Source organism: Aotus nancymaae, unplaced genomic scaffold (assembly GCF_030222135.1).
Source record: "Aotus nancymaae isolate 86718 unplaced genomic scaffold, 86718_ANA_hifiasm-v0.15.2.pri h1tg000021l, whole genome shotgun sequence".
Lineage (NCBI taxonomy): Eukaryota > Metazoa > Chordata > Mammalia > Primates > Aotidae > Aotus > Aotus nancymaae.
In genome coordinates this window covers 24,390,306-24,416,581 of record NW_026988433.1, presented here as the reverse complement: position 1 = coordinate 24,416,581, position 26,276 = coordinate 24,390,306, and the positions used below count along the sequence as shown (strand labels likewise).

At 39.9% G+C, this 26,276-nt stretch overlaps 1 protein-coding gene across 2 annotated transcripts in view; it reads right to left on the bottom strand.

The window, feature by feature from the left end:
- The window catches only part of CORO1C (coronin 1C), an 86,370-nt gene that overhangs the window by 49,531 nt on the left and 10,563 nt on the right, over window positions 1-26,276 (bottom strand). For both annotated transcript variants that reach the window (XM_012469140.2, XM_012469136.2), the window contains exon 2: window positions 4,966-5,165. In XM_012469140.2, the coding sequence (XP_012324563.1) occupies window positions 4,966-5,160 (195 nt within the window). In that variant the 5' untranslated portion in view covers window positions 5,161-5,165. The remainder of the gene's footprint in view (window positions 1-4,965; window positions 5,166-26,276) is intronic.

Here is a 26,276-nt window from a genome sequence, read left to right as displayed (position 1 = left end):
CACTCCAATTCACCAAAGTTGCTTCACAGTACTTCACAATACTTAGGGAAGAAAGCAAGCAATTTAGGAAGACAGGAGCCATCTAGTTTGCATCCTCCACCCAAGTGTATGTCAAGAGATCAAGAGCATATAATTCTAACAGATTCCTCCCACTCTTACTTGTTTAAGACAGGATTTACAGGCTTGTTGTGATATGAAGTATGTTGGGAGGGGAGGTTGTGTGTGTATCTATCCAGAAACACTGGTATGTATGAGTCTCCATGGTTCACAATAGGGAGGAAATGTCTCAGTTTTATCTACATCACTAGTATGGCTACTCCACACAAAAAAAGGCTTATTCATGACAACATGGTAGATTACACAGAGGGCTGAACACTTGTGTGCTTCTGAGCCAAGACAGCTTGTGAGATGTGGCAAGAAGAAAAAAGTATCCCTCATAGCCAAAACCACAAAGCCAACCTGTGTTCAGCAAAACTGCTATTATTCATCCTCTGAAGAACTAAGGAATAAGTAAATGCACTACGCCACACCTTGAAAAGTCATAGCAGAGTGGCAAGCCACAGCTTGACAGAAGCATTACAAAAGACAACGGGAATCACGTGTGCTAATCTAAATCACCCCACCTCAGTACTGAGGACTTTCCATATTCCTCCAGCAGTGAGTGACCTCTTCAAAAATCCCACTTTCCCTAATAAAATCTTCGTAACAAAAACCTCATAAACCATATGCTTAAAATAGCACACATTCATTCTTAAGTGTGCTGCTTGCTGCATGTCTATGTGTCTTTGTATATGCATGTGTTTTGATGTATTTATCCCTATTACTCTTTTCACTTTAGATTTTAAGTCCTGGAAGACAGAGACCATGTCTAACTTATTTTATATTCTTCTAGAATCTAACAATAAGCCTCATGAAGTTGCAATAACACACCTTATTCACTGCTAACACTAAAGAGCTTTACAAAAGAAATTCATGGAAAACCATGTTTTCAAATGGGAGCCTTTTTGAAAGGGTCATAATTCACCTTAATTCCAACATGTACATATTCAATATTATTATGTACAGAATCCCAAATGTATCACCAAAACTAACTTGCCTGTCTATAACCAGAAACAAAAAGGGGAAAACATTCTCAGAAGCCCATGAGATAACGATTAAAAACCATACCCATCTCTTAAGGTTCGTTTCTAAAATTATCCCAAGCTGCTAACAATATATGTTGGAGCCTAACACACACCTAGAGCATAATTTCTTGCTATCTTGATTTCAAACATAACTTCATATTATAGTTGGGAATTTAGTTTTTCTTTGCTTTTAAACCAAAGCAACACCTCATGATAAAACTATTTCATAGTTGCCAAGACACTGAAGTTGTAGGAATCTCTTTTCCAGGGTAAAGAGCCCTGTATTGTTAAGCCCTGTACTGAAAAGGGATTAATGGGTTCACCACATAGTTGGGGTTCCCATCATATTTCTTCTGAGGCTATACTTCTAACGAGGAGTCAAATACCTCAGTACCAGCAATCTGCTAGGATGCTTTCCTAGACACAAGTGCTCCTGAAGCGCACAGATGCTGGCACACAGCAGGTACTCAGCTTACGACAATCAAACCAACTAATTGCATATGAAGACTCACTCATATTGTATAAACAAATATCAACTGTAAAATGTATAACCATTATTCAAATATTCATGACTATGCCAAAATTATAAGGTAGCTATCAAGAAGGCCATCAGCTCCATAAAGAAATGTAGGTTTTCTGACAACATGGAAGATGGTTCTATTTTCTACCAGCTACTGATGCCTGTTAACCAGCCAGTATCTAAGGTAGGAACAGCAACTCAGAAGAAAGGCGAATGTCACCTGACGCTCCAGGGCTCATGGGCCACGCCCTGCCATAGCAGATCCTTCTGAGAGCTACCCAGGCACAACTGTCATGAGGGACCACAGGACCACTCCTCTTTGCTGGGGTCAGCCTTGCCTTAGTGAAAAAGCAGCCAGGAGTAAAAAGGCATCTACTTTCCAAAGTTATACATTGAATTGGGGGGAAAAAATGGAACAAAAGTGTTTTCTTTGCTGAACAGCTAAACTGGAAATCACTTCATAACTGAGAATCATGGGAAGTGAGAAGCATTTCTGACATCATCTAGAATTACCAAGGCAGAAAATAACTTTTTTTTTTTTTTTTACTTTTTGAGATGGAGTCTTGTTCTGTCGCCCAGGCTAGAGTACAGTGGCATGATCTTGGCTCACTGCAACCTCCGCCTCCCAGGTTCAAGTGATTTTCCTGCCTCAGCCTCCAGAGTAGCTGGGACTATAAGTGTGCGCCACCATGTCCCGCTAATTTTTGTATTTTTAGTAAAGACGGGTTTTCAACATGTTAGCCAGGCTAGTCTCGAACTCCTGACCTCAGGCGATCTACCCGCCTCAGCCTCCCAAAGTGTTGGGATTACAGGCGTGAGCCACAGTGCCCGGCCAGAAAATAACTTTTATACACAGCTGCTTATGTCAGAGAGAGAGAAACGGAGGAGAGGAAGGATAAAGAGACACATCCATGTCCTACTACAAGTCAGTGACTGAGCCAGGACTGAACTCCACAGCTCATCAATTCCTAGATTTATATTCTTTCCTCTACGTCATACTAACGCTAAGAGCTAAATAAACACACTTTAATACACAAAAATCTCACATAGAACACATAAACCTAACAATTATAGAAACCCAAGTATTGATCTTATTTCCAATGGCTGTCACAGGGCTTAGCTTATAACAACATCACCTCCTCTAAAACAAACTAATATTTAAGGAGCAAAGCCACACAGACAGTATTATAGCCTGAGAAAGACCCTTGATGCTCCTCCAAAAAGCAACAACTCATCTAAACATGACAATTTATAAAGCAACTTACTCTATCCTAGTTCCCTTAATGCTGGTTAAAGAGCAAAATACAAGGACATATTCATTAAGTGTAGGTCATTGAATACAACGGAAAAACAAATCATAAGATCAGTTAGCTCAGTACCGCATACAGGGCTCCCTCAAATGGAATAAGTGAAACTCAGTTTCTCATGGTTTGTAAAAGCAAAGATGAATTCACAGAACCTTTTGTGGATGTGGAAGTTGAAAGGAAATATCTGAATTCAGAGGAAGATTAGTCATTCATAAGTCTATTTTGTGCTTCTTAATTGGCTTGTTCCATTTCTTTGAAAGAAAAAAAAAAGTCTTAAATGTATCCCTCAGTTAATAAAAGGGGAAATAAAAACTCTTAACTCCAAAACAGATCATGGTGCTCCAGTGTCTGACCTTAGCTGACAAGCTATGGCTGTCTTCTCAGCTGGCTACCACAAAACCCGCCAGTAAAATGTCAAGTTTCCAAATGTTCCTTGCTCTTGGTGAAGGAATAAGCTAAAACAATGTGGAGATCAAATGCCTTGAGTGTACTTATTTGCCACTCAAAAACAACTTTTTCCATAGAAATAAAAGTATCCAAATAGAAAATAAATTTTCAACTTAATCAAAAGATTCATCTTCGCCAATAAGAAGGTACATTTGAAAACACTGCATCAAATTTGTTCCCCAAAGGCATCTATCTCCCTTCTGTCAGGAGATGGTTCTATTGTGTTATCTATCTGGCCACTGAAGTAAAAATTAGATGTTATAATAAAAAAAAGTTCATCAACAGCATCTCTGAAACAAAAGTCCAAGAGAATTGGACATTTTCCCAATGAGAGTTTTCCCAAGGAAAAAACATCAACATACAATGGGAAAAAACCCTTTGACAGAAATTCACTTTATTGTAGCCACTCTCAGAATCACATGGTCCATTGTGATGAGATGCACTCTTAATATAAGGGGCTCAGACACAGCAGGGATCCACTTCCTCTGCTGCTTTTAGCAGAGTGGAAACAGCTGTCATACGACTCAACATCTGCATCCTCACCAGTATCGAGCCCTTATCATTGGAGCTCAGGACTCACCAAACTCATTTTCCTCCTAAAAGCTAACTAGAAAACAACTGTTTCTAAACCCTCTTCACAGCTTTTTTTCTTCATTATTTGCAACTCTGGGATTTGCTGATAAAATAACTACAGATTTTGATCTGCAGTATTCATGATTGGTCAGCAAATGCACAAAATTCCTATCTAATCTCCCACCTTGGAGCAGGCTCTCTGGGAGGATAAAGGAAGGAGGAGGGCTTGGAACCCCACTGACATTGAAGGACACATAGAACCATTCTCATTAAAGATTCTATCTCTGCCACTTGTTAACACTGTTTAAATCCTATACTGAAACTTATTACTGTCCAGAATTGAAATTTGTATTGAGGACATTTTCTTGAGTTCTTGTTGCACTTACTATTCAAAAAAAGGCTCATCCTTATGATTTCACAAAAAAAGAGAATATTATCTTACAATTTTCTGCCCATTTGAAAATGTAACTGTTTTAAAAACTTTACTTTGGAATAAAAGCCTGTTTTTACAACTGCACTCTAAAAGAGAAATTTTTGTGAAAAGTGGATGATTGGCCGGGCGCGGTGGCTCACGCCTGTAATCCTAGCACTTTGGGAGGCCGAGATGTGTGGATCACCTGAGGCCAGGAGTTCAAGACCAGCCTGGCCATCATGGTGAAACCCCGTCTCAAAAAAAAAAAAAAAAAAAAAAAAGAAAAGTGGATGATTAAGAACCGAATCTTAAAATTCCTATGCCTGTCCATGCTCACAACATCATCATAATAATTTTTTCATCCATAGAGGGCATGCCCAGAACAGAGGTCACTATTCTATTTAATGATTCTCTGTTAGAGAAAAATTGATGTGGTTAGTAAGGCATGTGGAACTTAACCTCAATTACATCAGAGTCTAATGGTTTCACAAATACAATTCTTGGTGAACTGTCAATCTATTAAGGAAAAAATATGGAGACTACCAGAGGGTGTCTACCAGAATGGACGGTCAAATTACTTACCTTGTGCAGAGGGAGAACAAGGAACGCTCCTCCCCCACTTGCTTCTATGATTATGGCAACAAATCTGGGATTGACAGCACAAAAGGAACTATCCCAGGTCACACGAGAAACCCGGATGTCATCATAGCACTGGTCATTTTTCACCGCTTGCCCAAATACATGCCGAAACTTGCTCTGTCGTACCACTCGCCTCATCGTGCCTGCAAAGAAAGAGTGAGCATTATGTTAGAATTACGCACCAAACTGAAAGCTCTACTTTTACAAATGAAAAGCTCCAAGTAGGAAAAACAGAATGGAATGGGATTTTGTCTACTCTCCTAAAAAGTAGCCAAATTGCAATCCAAATTTCTTTTAGCAGCACATACCCAGAGACAACTGCAAAATGCGTCAGGGAAAGAATTACAAAGAAATGAAAAAATCCTAATTCAAGATCCAGAAACAGCTCATCAGTTTTAATTTCAATGGAAAGATTAAGGCAAAGAATTAAAGAAAGTTAGCCTTCGGGGCTGGGTGGGAACTGACAGATAATGCACTTCAACCCCTCCCCTTTTATACATAAGAAAACTCCAAAGTGAAGTTTTCCAGTAGAGGTGAGGCTGAAGAAAGAACCCAAAAACAAGTTATGATTTTGTGGCTTTGTCCTCAGCCTGCCAAGGTAATTTTCAGTTTGTAAACATTTTCCCTAGACATCAGCACTCTGTTGTCTGAGAATTATGTCTATTCCCCAGAGTGTTTCAACAAGACCAACTATGGGAGGAATTCAAAAGACACAGCTATCACCCTTGACTTCAAAAGCCTTCTAATCTCCTTCTAACACAGATGTAATAATCAGAGCAACTCACTACCAAACTGCCTAGTGCTAAAGGCTACACAGTGAGGAACAGGAAAAGTCAGCCTAAAGCAGCCTAACAGGTAAGAGCTAGGTCTGGGAAAAGAAGACCGAAAGTATTTAAATTGAAAGCAACATGATCAAAGTAATGTTTAGGATGACAGTAAATCTGGCAGAAGCACACTGGACAGCTTAGATAGGAACAAGCTCAAAGACAGGTACTGGGCTAGGAGGCTATCTGACAGTAAATCAGACTTGAGGAAGGCCTGGAGTGATGTAGCAGTAACAGTTGGGACAGAAGAAAGGAAAAATGCAGGAGCTATTATGGAGAGGAAACAAAACCAGGCTGGGTTTTCACTGAGTTGATCATCTACCACAGCCACTTCCCTAGTATACCAGGGACTCTGGGGAGGGGAGGTGACACAGAGCTAGGTTCCTAAACTTCCTTATGTGTCTTTTCAGCCTCCAAATTCCACTAAACTGTCTGATAGACACTGAAAGCTTTGTGCTTTTGGATCACCAACCCTCCCTGATTAAGGTTTCCTAAATTGCACCCAGTGTAATTTTCCTATGTGCTACTGTAGGACATTCTGTTCATGTTGGTTAGACAGAAGGGGCCTGGATAAAAATCTAAATGGAAATGGAACATGGTTCAATATTGACAACTCAGCTGAAAATCAGATCCTCATATACAGAGGAGAGCTAACACCTGTCCACTCATGTCAGATGGGACACATGGTGGGCTGTTACTAATTCCTTTCCTCTAATTCCCTTCCTCACGGCCCTGAGCCCATTGCTAAATGCAGAGACAGAATTTATTTTTGCCAGAGTCTCTTTCCCTTCTCCTAGGCATGTGTGAAAGTGGCCTCTCTCCAATGCTGGGGGCATGTAGCTGGGCTGAAGTAACAGACCCTTGGCAGGCAATTGAGCATCCACGTTCCTCAGCCCAGCTGTTATTGCCAGACCTTCCCAGCTGACTACCAGGACCATACATTTTGAGTCCTTAGTAAAGGAGACAGCAAATGATACGGGCCAGGGCCCTTTATTTCGGAATCAGTATGAATACTTCTCAAGCATAAGTTAGGTAAGGCAGCATCCATGAAGTGGTGAAAGGCAAAAGGAAAGCACATCCATACAAAAGCCAACGTACAGCCAGCTGGTCTCAGGATCCACTTCCCCACCCAACCATCTGCAACCATCTGTACAAGTTACAGAAACTGCAATCCCCACCAGCATCTTCAAGCAAGTGTTTCAAAAGTAAATTAATGTAGAAGAAAAAAGGACTGTACCATGTCAGTTAACATCCTTCATAAATAAAACGTTCTTACAAATTCATACAATTAAAACTCAACAGAAAATTAGGCAAAGGACATGAAGAAGTAACTTACAAAAGAAACACGAACAGCATTTATCTCCACTCCTTCCTAAAATCTCACTAAAATGAAAGCAAAAAATAAAAGCAGGTAAAAATATGAAAGGACAAGAGGACTGGAAAGGAGCCTACAAGACAGCAAATGTGATAACAAACTCTTGGAAGATGGAAAGTTGTCGTGCACGTTTAAATGACTGAAGTGTGAGTGTCCTCTACTCAGCCAAGTCCCAGGAGGAGTTCACAAGAAGGACATTGAGGTCCACTGTGAATCCCCAGAACACTCCAAGGAGAAATTGTGTGTCTCTGAAGATAGGGATGTGAGAGAGGGGCTGCAGAGAAAATGACTGAAAGCCCGAATTAGGAACAGCTGGACACCCAGATCTCCTCCATCCAGGGCTTCACAACCAGGGTACTGGCCTGCCCTCTCCCCAGCAGAAGCCAGGAAAGGCCAGACTGCAGGCCCTGGACTGGATGACACCCAGTATAGGTGTGAACAGGTACCTCACTGACAGCCTGGTTCTACACAGTGGGGCCTCCAGCCCCTTGTTCCTCCTGGCTTCCAAGATACCACCTGCCCCACCCATAAGAGATCAGACATCACTGCCCTCAGTGAGGTCCACCATTCAATGTGCCCCTCCACCTACACAGGCAAAAGGTCAGCTTTTAGAAGCTCACTTTAAATGTGAATGGATATTTGAGGAAAGCCTCTCACTTAAAAAAAGAGACAATTTTTCCTCTTCACTCAAATAGGCCAGATACCATCTAACCTCACAAAAATATGAGGATTAATATAAATATGTAAAAAGATTTGTCTTCATTGAAAGATACTATACAATCTTCTGGCTGACATACACACTAAAATACCTCAGAAAGTTATTTCCACGCCAGGTGTGGTGGCTCATGCCTGTAATCCCAGCACTTTGGGAGGCCAAGGCAGGTGGATCATGAGTTCAGTTCAAGACCAGCCTGGCCAACATAGTGAAACCCTGTCTCTACTAAAAATACAAAAAATTAGCCAGGCGTGGTGGCGCGCCTGTAATCCCAGCTACCCCGGAGGCTGAGGAAGGAGAACTGCTTGAACCTGGGAAGCGGAGGTTAAAGTGAGCCGAGATCACACCATTGCACTCCAGCCCGGGGCAACATTGTCAGACTCCATCTCAAAAAAAAAAGTTATTAGTTATTACCATATTATGCATACTTATTTTCATCCTAAATACTTGTAGACAGAATGATATAGAAGTTCTTTTGCTACAATCACAGAGTAGAATGTTAGCTACAGAGCAGAAAGAGTAAGAAAAGCCAGTGCTTCCACAGTGCTGTGCTGTATGTCTAAGCAGAGCTTGAAGGGCAGTGTGAACCCATTCACTTCCAGGGTCAAATCTGATCTGGGCTCAGCTGTGCACATGTGGCATAGCTGCTTTTCTTGCACAGAATGTCTCAGGCCCTCCAGGCACAAAACAGAGAATAGCAATTAAGAGAGCAAACTCCAGAGTCAGACAGCCTCATAAGTGAGAAGCATAGCTGTACCATTTACTTCCTGGCCATGGTACAGTACAGCAAGTCACTAAATCTCCATTAAGTGTCAAATTCTCTATGCAAAATGGGTACAATGCATGTAAAGTTGAAGTGATCATTAAACGATCAATTGGTGATGGGATGGTGGCAGGAGATTCTTATGCTATACCTTATATGGCTAGATACACAAAATTAATCACTCAATAAATACTAGCTACTGTTGTCATCCTAGTAACTGACATAAGATAATCAAGATTCATATTAGCAAATTACTTAACTTCTCTAAAAGTCAGTTTCCCATCTACAAAATGAAGGGAATGATACCTATAATAAGAGTGTAGGCTGGAAATGGTGGCTTACACCTGTAATCCCAGCACTTTGGGAGGCCGAAGTGGGTGGATCACTTGAGGTCAGGAGTTTGAAACCAGCCTGGGCCACATGATAAAACCCATCTCTACTAAAAATAAAAAACCTAGCCGGGCGTGGTGGCACATGCCTGTAGTCCCAGCTACTCAGGAGGCTGAAGCACGAGAATCACTTGAACCTGGGAGGCAGAGGTTGCAGTGAGCTGAGATCGTGCCACTGTACCGCACTCCAGCCTGGGCAAGAGAGTGAAACTCCATCTCAAAAAAAAAAAAGGAATGTAAACCAGACCCAGATGACTTCACTGCTGAAGTCTACCAAACTTTTAAAAAATACTAATTACAAATGTTTCCAAAGACAGAGAAGAAGGGAATACTTCCAAACTAATTATATCAGGCCAATATTATCCTGATACCAAAATCAAACAAAGACATCTCAAGAAAACTACAGACCAGTATCTCTTATGAATACAGAAGCAAAAAATCCTCAACAATACCAGCAAACCAAATCAAGCAACATAGAAAAAGAATTAGAATTATACACCACAATCAAGTGGGATTTTTTTCCAGAAATGCAAGGTTGGGCCAACATCTAAAAATCAATTAACATAACACATTATATCAATAGAAGAAAAAAATCACACAGTTATCTCAGATACAGGAAAAGCATTTGAGGCTGGGCACGGTGGCTCATGCCCATAATCGCAACACTCTGGGAAGCCAAAGCAGGTGGATCACTTGAGGTCAGAAGTTCAAGACCAGCCTGTGCAACATGGTGAAACTCCATCTCTACTAAAAATACAGAAATGAGCCAGGCATGGTGGTAGACGCCTATAAGCCCAGCTACTTGGGAGGCAGAGGCAGGAGAATTGCTTGAACCCAGGAGACAGAGGTTGCAGTAAGCCAAGATAGCACCACTGCACTCCAGCCTGGGCAAGACTCTGAAACAAACAAACAAACAAAAAAGTATTTGACAAAATTAAATACCCTTTCACAATAAAACACTCAAGAAACTAGGAATAAAAGGAAATTTTCTCAACCTGATAATGGGCATCCATGAAAATACCACAGCAAACTCAATATTCAACGGTGAACGATGCCTTCCCCCTGAGATCAAGAATACAACAAGCTTGTCCACCCTTGCCACTTCGCTTCAGGATCGTAGTACAGGTTAGGGCAAGGCAATTAGGGAAGGAAAAGGAATACGTGACATTCAGATAAGGAAGAAAGAAGTAAAACTATTTCTGTATGCATAAGATATGATTTTATATACAGAAAATCCTAAGGAATCCACTAAAAGAACTAGTAAGTTCAGTAAGGTTGCAGGATACTAGATTAATATACAAAAATCAAATATATATATATTTGAGACGGAGTCTTGCTCTGTCACCCAGGCTGGAGTGCAGTGGTGCAATCTCAGCTCACTACAACCTCCGCCTCCCCAGTTCAAGCGATTCTCCTGTCTCAGCCTCCTGAGTAGCTGGGACTACACCATACCGGCTAAAATTTTGTCTTTTTAGTAGAGATGGGGTTTTGCTATGTTGGTCAGGCTGGTCTCAAACTCCCGACCTCAGGTGATCCTCCTGTCTTGGTCTCCCAAAGTGTTGGGATTACAGGCGTGAGCCACCGTGCCTAGCCATATTTTATAAACTCGTAACAAACAATCCAAAAGTGAAATTAAGAAAACAATTCCACTCACAATACATCAAAAATAAAATACTTAGAAATAAACGTAATCAAGGATGTGAAAGACTCGTACTCTGAAAACTTAAAACATTTGTTGAAAGAAATTAAAGACACAAATCAATGAAAAGAGATCCCATGTTCATAAATCAGAAGACTTAGCATTAAGATGGCAATATTCCTCAAACTAAGATATAGATTTAATGCAATTCCTATCAGACTTCCAGATGAATTCTCTATAAAGTGGATGAAGGGATTGATTGGAACTGCAAGGGATCCAAAAATACCCAAATGACCTTGGGGGAAAAAGAGGAGAACAAGTTAGGAAGACTACTATTTCCTGATTTCAAAACTTACCTCACTAACAACAGTAACTGACAAGACAGTGTGGTACTGGAATAAGGATAGACATATATATCAATGGAATATAATTAAAGTCCAGAAGTAAATTCATATATCTTTGGTCAACTGATTTTCAACAAGAGTGCCAAGACAATTCAATAGAAAAACTCTTCTCAACAGATGGTACTGGGACAATATATAAAATAGCTAACTCAACATAGATCAAAGCCTTAGATATAAGAGCTAATACTATAAAACTCTGAGAAGAAAACAGGAGTAAATCTTCATGGCCTTGGATTTGGCAAAGGATTCTAAGATACGACACCAAAAGCACAAGCAATAAAAGAAAAATTAGAAAAATTGGATTCCATCAAAATTTATAACTTTTGTGCCTCAAAGGACACTATCAAGAAATCGAAGACAATTCATAGAGTAGGAGAAAATTTTGCAAATCTTGTATCTGATAAGGCACTTATATCTAGGATATATAAAGAACTCCTACAATTCAATAATAAAAATGTCCAATTTAAAAATGAGTCAAAGGACTTGAATAGACATTTTTCAAAGAAGGTATACAAATGTCCAATACACATGAAAAGTTGCTGGACATCATTAATCACTGGGGAAACGAAAATCAAAACCACAATGAGAGACTATTTCATACCCACTAGGATGGCTAAAATCAAAAATTCTGAGAATAACAAGGGTTGATGAGAATGTAGAGAAATCAGAACCCTCCTACACTGCTGGTGGGAATGCAAAATGTTGCAGCTGATGTGGAAAAGTCTGGCAGATCCTCAAACAATTAAACAAAGAATTACCGTAAAGACCCAGCAATCCACTCCTAGGTATAAGAACTGAAAACAGGTAGTCAAACAAATACTTGTACATGAGTCTTCATAGCAACATTATTCACAATAGCCAAAGGGTAGAAGCAGCCCAAATACAGACTATCCATTGTATCTAATGGATAAACAAAATGTGATATTACCTGTACAACAGAATATAAATAAATAAAAAGGAATGAAGTACTAATACATGCTACAACTTGGATGAATCCTGAAAACATTATAAATGAAAAGAAAGCAGTCACAAAAATCTACATACTGTTATTCCATTTATATGAAAATCCAGAATAGGCAAATCTAGAGAGACATAAAGTAGATTCATGGTTGCTTAGAGCTGTGGGGTAGGAGGGAAATAGGGTAATACAAGGTGATAGCTAAATCTTAAGAGTATAACATTTCTTCATTTCTTTTTCTTTCTTTTTTATTTATTTTTGTTTTGTTTTTTGAGATGGAGTCTCACTCTGTCATACAGGCTGGAGTGCAGTGGTGCAATCTCAGCTCACTGCAACCTTTGCCTCCAGGGTTCAAGCGATTCTCCTGCCTCAGCCTCCTCAGTAGCTGGAATTACAGGCATGTGCCACCACACCCAGCTAATTTTTTTATTTTTAGTAGTTCACCATGTTGGTCAGGCTGGTCTCGAACTCCTGATCTCATGATCTGTCTGCCTCAGCCTCCCAAAGTGCTGGGATTACAAGCATGAGCCACCATGCCCAGCCCATTTCTTTTTTTTTTTTTTAAATATTTATTTATTATTATTTTTAGAAACAATCTCACTCTGTACTCAGTACAGTGGTTCAGTCATAGCTCATAGCAGCTTGAAACTTCTGAGCTCAAGCAATCCTCTCGCCTCAGCATCCCAAGTAGCTGAGATCACAAGCTTACGCCACCACATCAAGCTAATTTTTTTTTTTTTTTTTTTTTGAGGTGGAGTTTTCACTCTTGTTGCCCAGGCTGGTATAACAATGGTGCAATCTCAGCTCACTGCAACCTCCACCTCCCAAGTTCAAGCAATTCTCCTGCCTCAGCCTCCCGAGAAGCTGGGATTACAGGTGCCTGCCACCATGCCTGGCTAATATTTTCTATTTTTAGTAGAGACAGAGTTTCCCCATATTGGCCAGGCTGGTCTTGAACTCCTTACCTCAGGTGATCCATCCACCTCAGCCTCCCAAAGTGCTGGGATTATAGGCGTGAGCCACCACGCCCAGCCAACCAGGCTATTTTTTTTTTTTTTTTGGTAGAGATGGGGTCTCACCATGTTGCCCAGGCTGGTCTCTAACTAATTCTTGGCTTCAAGGAATATTTCCACCTCAGACTCCCAAACTGCTTGGATTACAGTCATGAGCCACTATGCCTGGTATGTTTCTTTTGAGTAATGAAAATGTTCTAAAGTTGACTGTGTTAATAGTTGCAGATTATTTGATTACATATATACTATAAACTACTGAACTCTACACTTTAAATGAGTGAATTGTATAGTATGTGAATTATATCTCAAAACTGTTTTTTAAAATAACTATAATGTACTCAGCATACAATCTGAAGCATAGTACATACTGTCTAATAAATGTTAGCAATTATTATTTGAGGGCCCAGTAATAGATTTCCCTACCCAAGGAGAAAACCTAAGCAAGTCCCTGCTGATTATGGGCTAAGAGTAGAATTTTCATATAAGAGAACCAGCACCACTTATCAAGGACCCTTTACAAAATTTTATGTTCTCTCATTTCAGCATGGTATTTCTACAGTTTAATTTCTCTGTAAACAAAGGAAAAAATGGGAACTATCCCAAACATAAAAACTTCCTTTTCTTAAGAGAGCTGTCTGCATCATCAAATGGTATTAGTGTTTTACCACTTTAAAAATTGTTATAAATTTCCAAATTAAGATGGCATACCATCAAACCTACGAGTTCTATTTTCAACTATCCTGTCCCAAACTAATCAAATCATAAATTAGATAACAAAATGTCATCCTAAAACTAAAGCATTTTATAAAGGATCTAATTCTCAAAAAAAAAAAAAACCAAAAGAGTAAATGAAAAAATCCTGAACACAATAGACACAAATTCCAAGGAAATACTAGGTATAATTTTAAATGTCCTGTGAGAGAATGGTTCAACTTTGGAAAAGCTGCTTGCTCATTAGGTCTTTTAAGTACAAATTCTTAAAACTGCATAGGGTCTTTCCCTTGCTTGCAATGGTAAGATCATCTCAGTAATAAAGAGGAAGATGATGTAGCAGTAAGTTATTCAGTAAGCAAATCAAAGAAATATTTACAAGTTTCAAAATCAATTTACTTTCTTTTTTTTTTTTTTTTTTGAGACGGAGTCTTGCTCTTTGGCCGGGCTGAAGTCCAGTGGCACGATCTTGGCTCACTGCAACCTCGGTCTCCCAGATTCAAGCGATTCCCCTGCCTCAGCCTCCTAAGTAGCTGGGAATACAGGCACGCGCCACCACGCCCGGCTAATTTTTTATATTTTAGTAGAGACGGGGTTTCACCATGGCCAGGATGGTCTCGATCTCCTGACCTCATGATTCGCCTGCCTCGGCCTCCCAAAGTTCTGGGGTTACAGGCGTGAGCCACTGCGCTTGGCAACCAATTTACTTTCAATAGGAGACAATGCAACACGGTTTTTAACCTCTATAAAACATGGGAAATATAAACCTTACTTGTCTGTTTAAGATGTAATTTATCACTCTACTCCTATTTTCCAGTAAGACTGGCACTATTCTAGAATGGTTTTTATTATAATTAAAATTGATAAACCTTTGAAGACAATGCAAGAATAGGTTGAGAGCATAGGCTCAACTATGAGATGCTCTTTCTGGGGTTGGTTGAAATCTCTATCTTAGAAACATGTACAGTTAACTTCCTCACTAAGTCTCCAGGTGATATTGAAGGCCAGAAAGGAGGATTACAGGCTGCTCTGCCTATGCAGTAGTCATTCTTTTATTCCCTTACTTTCTTAATAAACTTGCTTTCACTTAAAAGATTATGGGTCAGGTTTTGACTATCCAGCAACTATCATAATAAATTTTTAATAAGAAGAAAATATAATCCTGTTTTATGCTTCAAATAAAATGTAAAAGCTGATAACTAATATTCATAATACTTAACATCTAAGGAAACAAAAAAAATTACAATTTTTTTGTTTTTGTTTTTGAGATGGAGTCTCGCTCTGTCACCAGGCTGGAATGCAGTGATGCAATCTCAGCTCACTGCAACCTCTGCCTCCCGGTTTCAAGTGATTCTCCTGCTCCAGCCTCCTTAGTGGCTGGACTACAGGTGCACACCACGACACCCAGCTAATTTTTGTTTTTTTTAGTAGAGATGGTGTTTCACCACATTGGCCAGGATTGTCTTGAACTCCTGACCTCATGATCGGCCCATCTCAGCCTTCCAAAGTGCTAGAATTAAAGGTGTGAGCCACCGTGCCTGGCCTAAAATTTTTCTTACATGTTGGGTGAACATTTTAACTAAGAACAAGTAAAAATAAGGTCTACCTCTATGGTTTAAGGGCTTTATATGTCAGAGAAAATTTACACTCTTACAATAAAACCTTCGGCTTATTTGTCAGCTGATAATCCTCAACCTCCAGGAGAGTGTAAAAGCATGCTTCTTATAATACTACCAAGTGAAGTTAAATGTAGAAAATTTATATGCCAGGCACGGTGGTTCACAGCTATACTCCCAGCACTCTGGGAGGCCAGGGCAGGAGGATCACTTGAGCCCAGGAGTCGAGACCAGCCCAAGCAACATAGAGAGATGCCCCATCTCTACAAAAAATACAAAAATTAGCCAGGCATGATGTTGTGGTACACATCTGTGGTCCCAGCTACTTGGGAGGCTGAGGTGGGAGGATTGCTTGAGCCAAGGAAGTCAAGGCTGCAGTGGGCCATGATCATGCCACGGCACTCCAGCCTGGGTATCAGAGCAAGACCAAGTCTCAAAAAACAAAATACAAAAGAAAAGGGCTGGGTGTGGCGGCTCACGCCTGCAATCCCAGCACTTTGGGAGGCCGAGACAGGTGGATCACCTGAGGTCAGAAGTTCGAGACCAGCCTGGCCAACATGGTGAAACCCTGTCTACTAAAAATACAAAAATTAGCTGGGCATGGTGACGCACACCTGTAATCACAGTTACCTGGGAGGCTGAAGTAGGAGAATCACTTTAAATTGGGAGGCAGAGTTTGCAGTGAACCAAGATCGCATCACTGCACTCCAGCTTGAGTTACAGAGCAAAATTCTATCTCAAAAAAAAGAAAAGAAAGAAAACTTACCTTATAAACTACATAAGAAACATGTTGGGTGTTAGGAGGAAAAATGCAGACAAGACAGGGTATTTATATTGCAACAGAACCAAATAAAATACAGTCAGAACACCTGAGTAAATGTTAAAGTTCCTCTATTCTCTCTACTTCCATCTCATAAAAAATGACAATTTTGACATTTTCCTGTTTATTGAAAAGTTATCTGTTTAAAGATTCCAGCAGATGTACTTTTATGGTTCATACGAAAGGAAACACATCCTGCTAGGAACACATACAGGAAAACCCCATACAGGAAAACCCCTACTAGTAGCAAAATCCTGCTCAGCCCATTTCGTGAGACCATTCCAGGGCGTCAATCACTCAAGCGTTCAGTGGGCAGAGAACGCTCCCTCAGCCAGTAGCAACCTCAAGAAGACTCTAAAATGTCCCATTAGAGGAAAAGACATGTTCCCTCTAAGCCACTGTTACTGTGGCAGGTACTTTAACACAGAAGAGATACAATGTGTTATTTAATAGAAAAAGGCAGGTAAGATAGCAGATGAGGAGACAAATATGCTAAACTCAGCTATTTAAATGACAATGCCAACAGTTAAAAATTTCTTTGAAAAAGTTGGAGGCCAGGCACAGCAAGGCGTAATCCTAGCACTTTGGGAGGCCAAAACAGGCAGATTGCCTGAATTCAGGAGTTCAAGACTAGCCTGAGCAAGATAGTGAAACCCTGTCTCTACTAAAATACAAAAAATCAGCTGGGTGTGGTCGTGGGCACCTGTAATCCCAGCTACTCAGGAGGCTTGCTTGAACCTGGAAGGTGGAGGTCGCAGCGAGTCAAGATCACACCACTGCACCCCAGCCTGGACAATAAGCTAAACGCTGCCTCAAAAAAAAAAAAAAAAACAAGAAGTTGGAAATGTAATAATATGTAAGCCTACACAGAATACACATTCACAAGACAGCAGATACCCAAAGCAAATATGGGAGGTACTCTGATTAAATATAAAAATTTGGCTGGGCACATTGGCTCACACCTGTAATCCCAGCATTTTGGGAGGCTGAGATGGGAAGATCACTTGAGGCCAGGGGTTCAAGACCAGCCTGGACAACATGAGACACTGCCTCTACAAAAAATTTAAAAATTAGTGGGGCATGGTAGCATGCACCTATAGTCCTAGTTGCTCAGAAGGCTGACGCCAGGAGACGCTTGAGCCCAGGAGTTTGAGGCTGCATAATACAATGATCATACCACTGCAATCCAGCAAGATCATGCCTCTTAAAAAAAAAAATCAACATTCATCATTTCTGAATATGAAATAGCTGAGCTTTTTCAAATTTTCTAAATGAAATCCAGAAATGAGACTCAAAGAATTTACCTAACAAACTGCTTATTTTTACTGTATCCAACTCTTTAAGAGATTCTTATATGAGATATTCCAAGAAAAAAAATCCCTTACCTATTTTAATAGAAGCTGTTTTAAAAAGGAAGAAAAAAGACCATGCAACATTTGCTATAAAGCACAGCAAAATGTCAGATACACAACAGATCTCCTCATTCACAGCAGTTTTGGCTGAAAGAGATTCATACTCCACTGCTGATATGGACTTGTTGAAAAAAAATGTTTCTTCTAGAAAAACTACTGACCACTTAGGATGACTGACTGACTGCAGGTATGAATAGCCTTGATGTTGGTTCAATTGACCATGACACTAGGAATGGTAAAAATTAAGGAAAAAGAATTCACATACATTACAGTCTTCCAAATAGTTTCATCCCATTATTAATACAGGTAACAGGTAAGATGCCAAGAATAAGGCATACCAGTAAAAATGCATTTTGTTTCAATTCAATAACCCAGTATCATTTAGTTTTTAAATGTTTCTGAGAATAAAGAGAAAATGCAAATAAGATCTACCAAGAAGCCTCCAGGCTGGGGTCTCATGGAGCTGGGACTGGAGAGGGTTCTGAAGCTCATCAATTCCAGGCCCTTCATGTTTCAGCCTGGAGACATGTAACTCCTCCAAAGATAAAGGACTTCTGAGAAAGACACAGTGACCTCGAACTACAAAGTACAGGGCAGTTCCAACTTTTCACCCCATGAAGTGTCATACTTTTCCAATGATAAATCCCCAATCACATATACAATTCAGTTTCTCCCCATCAGCCAACAATGGCACTTAAAGGTCTATCCTGGGGGTGCTGCTTTGACAGCCCCCAGTCCAGTTGGCTAGTCTGTATAACACTTAAATATGAAACTGCACTTTGCTTACACTTTATAAACATGAGTAAAAACGGAAAAATCAAAATACAGAAACCAACTGTAGGCATTCAAATGTACTGAGACAAACAACACAGGGTATCTGTTATGACCAAGGAAGCAAATCTTATTTCTCACTGAAAATCCTTAGGCTTAGCCAGAGGACTATGTGCTCAGTAGTCCAAGAAAATAATAATTTGGGCCGGGCACAGTGGCTCACGCCTGTAATTCCAGCACTTTGGATGCCGAGGCAGGTGGATCACGAGGTCAAGAAATCGAGACCATCCTGGCCAACATGGTGAAATCCCATCTCTACTAAAAATACGCAAATTAGCTGGGCCTGGTGGTATAGTCCCAGCTACTCGGGAGGCTGAGGCAGGAGAATCGCTTGAACCCAGGAGGCAGAGGTTGCAGTGAGCCAAGATTGTGCCACTGCACTCCAGCCTGGCGCCAGAGCAAGACTCCATCTCAAAAAAAAAAAAAAAAAAAAGAACAACCTGGAAGAGCATGCATAAAACACTAAAACACACACACACATATATCGAGCATAATATCTAAAAGGTGAGATATTACAGGTGCAGTGGGTCACTCCTGTATTCCCAGCACTTTGAAAGGCAGAGGTGGGTGGATTGCCTGAGCTCAGGAGTTGGAGACCAGCCTGGGCAACGTGAGAAAACCCCATCTCTACCAAAAATACAAAAAAATTAGCCGGGCATGGTGGCACATGCCTGTAGTCTCAGCTACTCAGGAGGATGAGGGCAGGAGGATCACTTGAGTCCAGGAGGCAGAGGTTGCAGCAAACCAAGATCACGACACTGCACTCCAGCATGGGTAACAAGAGTGAGATTCTATCTCAAAAAAAGTAAATAAATAAAAATAAAAGGTGATATATAATAAAGAGGTATCATACTTTTTAAAGTTTACAAAGAAGAGAACTACATTTACATTGTATAATCTATACTCATTTTAGGAATTTCTTACAAAGAAAAGTTGAGGGCCACCTAACATTAAACCTAAGCACTCGCTGGCAATGTGAAGCAGAAAGTCAGTGAGCATGATGTAGGGCGGAATGTGATGCTATGAAAACGACTGCCGAAAATCAAGTCTGACAAGAAATAAAATGAGCAAGATATGAACAGCAAAACAGAAACACATAATGAACCTGAAGACAAAAGACAAAATTCCTAAAATTGGGCTGGGTGTGGTAGCTCACGTCAGTAATCTCAGCACTTTGGGAGGTTGAAGCAGGAGGATCCTTTGAGCCCAGGAGTTTGAGGCTGCACTGAGCTATTAGTGCACCACTGCATTCCATCCGAGGAGACAAAGCCAGACCAAGTCTCTTAAAAAAAATAATCCTGGCTGGGCACGGTGGCTCATGCCTGTAATCCAAGCACTGTGGAGGCCAAGGCGGGGGGATGACCTGAGGTCAGGAATTCAAGACCAGCCTGATCAACATGGTGAAACCCCAACTTTATAAAAAAGAAAAAAAAGAATCCTATAATTCTCTCACACCTGTATTAAAAAGAGACCCTTTTGTGAACTAAAAGATGCCATAATGAGGCCTGTAACTCACTTAAAATATAATAGAAATGACACTACAGAAATTTTGCGGTTACTAAAATGTGAGCTTATAAGGACTTGGAAATCATCTCTAACTCTTCAATGACAGAAATATCTATTTCTATTACAGAGATAATGTGCAAGGATGACATGTTTACAATCCTCCACATCTCCCAATCTTCTGCTTATCACCAGTATCTTTATAAACACAACCACCTCTTTTGGTTCCTGGAGCTTTGAAAAAGCATTGCTGAAGAAACCTCCTTTGGGAAGACAAAGTCAGGTGCTACCTGCCCTGGAGAACATTCGTAACACTCTGGAACCATATAAAATCGCCTGAGGCGGCAGCTATCTCCCTAAAGTGCACCACAGGAGACCAGACTCAGAAGCTGAATTCTGTGTCTCTCTTCAAAGAGCAGAACACAACTCAAAGAGCCAAATTAATCCTAAGAGGTCTCAAATCAACTGCAGAACTTTTATAGATATGAGTGACCTAGCAATCTCACTTAAAAATTAATCCTTGAATATGTTTCTAAACATTCTTGCTATATTGATGACCTACTTTTCTTATCAACAACTGGTAAAACTGTATGACTGTTCAAACTTGTTAAGTCTGTTTTTCACTACTTAGTCATATGGAGTAGACAATAAAATTTTATTAATTATTTGGCAATATTGTTATACCAGGAAATGAAATTACCGGATGCTCAGCTCTTAAAAAGGGATGGGGAACATTTTTATTAAGAACTTCATAAGTCTAGTCACAGGCAAAACTAGCAGTGTCAAAAAACACCTTCACCTGAAGAATTTCAGCCTTCTCTTTTTAACCCATACCTTGGGCAAGCAGAGATTAAATGAGCATGTACTTTCTGACAGTGTTTCAACGGAACATTAAGGGAGAGGAGGAAAATCTCTGGCTCGGATGTCAGACATAAATTTATCTTGACATAGTCACCTACACAGCTAGATCATTTTGGTCCTCTGGTTTTTGGTTTCTTCATCTATAAAAAATGATTTCTAGGGTCCTATCAGAGTCTACAGAGAATCCTTCTTTCACTGGGATACAGTCCACATCCTCCCAGTAAAACAGACACACCTCACTGCAAACCACATTACTTACTAACATCCACAGGGTTATACATATTATGCATATATTCAACTATGAATGCTGAATAGGTTCTTAATCCCAGTCATTCATTTATTCAACAACTATTCATTGGGCTTTGACCATGTGCCTGGCACCATGCTAGACCTGAGAGACACAGCTGTGAGCAAGCAGACCTGACCCCTGCTTTCATGGAGCTTAGAGTCCACTGCAGGAGACACGCCACAATCAGATATTCATGCAAACATTAGCATGCTGCTGTGACTAGTGCTAGAATGTAGAAGTACGCAAGGTAACTGAGTCAATAATCGGGGGAACAGAACCAGAGAAGCGACACTTAAGCTGAAATCAAAGAACGAGAAGTCAACTAGGCAATAAGAGAAGAAAAGTGAGTTCTGCCTGGGAGGAACAACAAAATATAAAGAGTCTATATCAAAAGCAAGTACTTGTCAGAATACTACTTAGCCCGCAGGGGCTGAAGCCCAGAGAGCAAGGGTAAAAGAGGCTGGGAGGTCAGCAAAACCCAGATCACAGAGGGCTTTCTAGGCCATGTTAAGGAATTTATCTTTACTTGCAGTCTTGGGAGCCACAGGAAATTTTTTAAGTATGAGACATAATGAGATTTGCATTTTAAAAGCTCACTCTGAATGAAGCTGGAGAATGGATCTGTAGGTGGGAACATCTGAGAAGATCCAGGGAGGCTAGTTAGGAAGTCACTGCACTTATCCAGGCCACAAGTAACAGTCCCAGTAGAAACAAAGATGATGGAGTCAAAAGGCTAGAAGTCAACTGAATTTAAAACTGTTTCAGATACGAAGGGTGCATCAACAGTAATGTCTAATTTTGACTCATGCAATCAGATGGCTGGGGGGTGCCTTCCTACTTTCTCTTTGATGTGGAGAAAGATTCACTCACTACCTCTTAGTAACTCAAAGAACCTTCTGTTGACAAGTAGGGTATCTGAAAAAAGTAAAACTATTGGAAAAATACTTTAAAATGTATTTTTTAAAATATAATTACCTTTTCACATTAGTAACTGGATCCATGGCTTTAAAATTACATACTTTTTTTTTTTTTTTTTTTTTTTTTGAGACGGAGTTTTGCTCTTGTTACCCAGGCTGGAGTGCAATGGCGCGATCTCGGCTCACCGCAACCTCCGCCTCCTGGGTTCAGGCAATTCTCCTGCTTCAGCCTCCTGAGTAGCTGGGATTACAGGCACACGCCACCATGCCCAGCTAATTTTTTGTATTTTTAGTAGAGACGGGGTTTCACCATGTTGACCAGGATGGTCTCGATCTCTTGACCTCGTGATCCACCCGCCTCGGCCTCCCAAAGTGCTGGGGTTAGAGGCGTGAGCCACCGCGCCTGGCCTAAAATTACATACTTTTGCCCACAAAAGTCTCTGGAGCTTGAAGGAAACATATTGAGCATACTATTTGAAAATGAGGCTGGGTGCGGTGGCTCACACCTGTAATCCCAGCACTTTGGGAGGCCAAGGCGGGCAGATCATGAGATCAGGAGTTTAAGACCAGTCTGATCAACATGGTAAAACCCCGACTCTACTAAAAATACAAAAATTAGCCGGGTGTGGTGGTGCACACCAGTAATCCCAGCTACTCAGGAGGCTGAGGCAGAGAATCACTTGAACCCAGGAGGCGGAGGTTCCACTGCACTCCAGCCTAGATGACAGAGTGAGACTCTATCTCAAAAAAAAAAAAAAAGGAAAGAAAATGAAAACTAACACTGTTTAAAAGAAAAATCTCCCTATCTTTCCAGAATTTTCAGACATCCTATAGAAATAGGCAAGTATAGCTCTTACAATCTTATTGCACCTTAGGAAAAATCATTTTGTCTGCCTGATCCCTTTTGGTAAAATTACAAAATATTTCCTTATCAGCAAGTACATCTTCTAAAGAGAAGGAAAAAAACCCAAAAAACTTAGTATCAGTATCTATAATAGAGTACAAGAAATTGTAAGAATGTAACTCACTGGAGAAAATGTAGTTACTACCAAATAAATACTTTACCACCATTTAATACCTTTAGAAGAAGGTCTTGGGCTCTTCAAGAAGAAAACACCATACATTCAATTTCACCAATAAAATGAAAACACTTCTAGGGAAGTGAAGACAAATAAATACAGCCCACTTTCAGAAGAAAACATTTGGGCTAAATATTCTAAGACTGGATACTCTACTATAAGAAGCTTTTAACAGCCTTAGCTGATAAAACTGTAGCCCTAACTCTCACAAATCCATTTTCCTTTGAAACTGTAACAAGACTTGAAAATTATAATCTTTAATTCTCTATGTTAAATTAATTAGACATCATAATAGTAACTAAAAGAGAAATTATCTATTACTCAAATGAAAGTAGGACAAATAATTTTAAAATAATTTTGAGTAGAAGGCCAGCAAAAAGATCCAGGGCTTCCTATCCCTAACTCTTTTTTAAACAACTACATTTATGGTTTATAGTACTCTCTAAAAACTGCCAGAAATAACACCTACACATATACACACAAATGCAATTACAAACTAATTCATTTCTTGTGATCACTTATCAGGAATACAATACAAACCAAAGTTTACAGTTTTTCAAACTTTAATAAGTATAAATGAAGTCCTAAGCGATAGAGATCATTTTAACAGTTGAAGTGGTGCACAATTCATTCTATCTTAATACTCGGTTCTTGTCAAATTCTCATTTCAAATGAATTCTTAAATACATTAAATCCTTGGGGATCCAGGAGTCACTCAAATGCCCTAAGACCTGCCCTATGATTTCTCTGGCGCTGGGTGGGGAACACCTACAGGTCCACTGCGGACAAACCTCCACCTTACCTCCTCCTCCAGGGAGAACATGAGGCAATGACAATAGCATATTAAAGGATGAGAAACTCAAAGATAGTGAAGGGAAACAGCTTTTTCAATGGCTACCTTAACTTTAAATCCCCTTGACAGAAATTACGGTTCTTCCCCTCCCTTCCCTTCTCATGCTTCCCAAATATGAGAATGAAAGCATGCTTCCATTGGGATGTTACTTCATTGATTCTAAAGTCAAACTTGGTAACCAGGCCAGGTACAGTGGCTCATACCTATAATACCAGTATTTTGGGAGGCTGAGGGGAGAGGATTGCTTGAAGCCAGAGGTTGGAAACCAGCCTGAGCAACACAGAGAGAACCCATTTCTACAAAAATATTAAAACATTAGCCAGGCATAGTGGCATATGCCTGTAATCCCAGCCAGTCAAGAGGCTGAGGTGGGAGGATCACTTGAGCCTAGGAGGGCGAGGCTACACTGAGCTTCAATCGTACCACTGCACTCTAGCCTGGGTGACAGAGCAAGACCCTGTCTCAAATACACACACAAACACACACACACACACACACACACGCTAACCAGAGCTAAAATACAGTCATAAGGCACCAATATTTTCAATTTATTCAAGAAATCAATTAAGTAAATTTGCATGAAGAACCAAAATGCTGTGTTATCCTGCTTTTTATCAGAATATATGCTTTAAATAATCAAAACCCCAAAATTTGCTTTACAAATAAAACATGTTTCAATAAAGGAATGTGTATATATGTCTCTGTGTGTATAAATTTACACATATAAACATCTTGCTAACATATTTATTTATAATGAAAATTATAATGTTAGCTTATAAATAACATAATTTAATAAGCAAATATTCACAATTAGTAGTCCTAGGCCATAAAATACAACTTTATTCCTTTCATCTTCTAGGAAAATGGAAAGACAATATCACAAGTGTATCATGCAAAGTTGAAGTTCAATTACTCAATTAACATTTATTGAGCAGCTACTGTGCACCAGGCAATATGCTAGGAAATGGAGGCACCAAAAAATGTAAGATACTCTCTGCCTTTAAGGAACATGGAATATAGCAGTATCATAAGGTGTTTATTTTCACAAACTAGAAAATAATTCTATACTCAATTTCTAGTCATTTAATCTCAAATGTAATTAGTATTAGCAAAGAAATCACTAACACTAGTGAAAGTGTAATTTCGTCTACTTTCATCTACCTTTATAGCTTTCATGTACCTTTATAACTCCCATAACCAAACAATATTCACACTTTAACGTACTGTATCAATGCATAACCTATTATCATGACTTTTCACAATCTGGGCCATCTCATCTACCATCTTCCACTACTCTTCCCTAATTACACCAGTTCTGAGTCACCCCAGTACTATCAGGCACACCCTCAGGCAGGATCTCACTTTCAGTGTCCCACACACACTGACTCTCCAACGCCTGTCTCTTGAATTTCCACAAAGCTCACAGTCTATACTGCAGAATTCAGCATCAAAGAGTCATGTGCTTGAGGGCTGGAGGAGGCTTGTAATGTATTTTTTAAACTTTTACATAATTTAAAAGTAAATCAAAACATTAAGCTTGCCATAACAGACTTTATGAATATGAATTTTTTTAATGACACCAGAAAAATCAAGTTCCTAATATATTTTGCATCACAAAATGTTTGAATGAGAAGAGTTCTTTGAAACCAGGTAGTTCAAACCCTTCACAGAAGCACTAACAGAAAGGAGAGGTCAATTATTTCCTACTGTTTGATGAAAAAAGTGGTTTACTTGATAAGTTTATAAAAGAACAGAAAAGCAGACAAGACCAGTGCCTAGCTCTGGCCAGTACAAGATGCTCCAATTTACAATCACTACTATGCCCTAATCAACTTTCCAAAGGTCACAGAAACCAAACCACTTTGCCAAAACCTAAGACCCTTTCAAGTAGTGAAGTTCCCAAATGGAAAAGGAAAAAAAGGGATCATAAGTATTTCGAAAAACAATTTAGCAGAGTCACTGTTTTGGAGTTAACAGGAAGAACCTTTCTAACGCAGGCATGGTTTCTTCCTGATTCCAGGTATCAGGACTAGCCTCCCTACATGGGCTCTGCCTGACTTTCTGCTCAACTTTCCCCTTGAAAACTTGCTGCAATGACTGAATGCAAACATTTCAAAGAGACAATCTGTTTATCAGTAAAGAACCTCCTCTTTAAAAAGATTAACATTGGACACATCTAAAAGGGTTAAAGGACATGAGTGAAATGATATGAATAAAGCCTGTAGTCATCCAAACCCTGAATAACAGTGGTAGTCTAGTAAAAACTGTGATAATCTATGAAC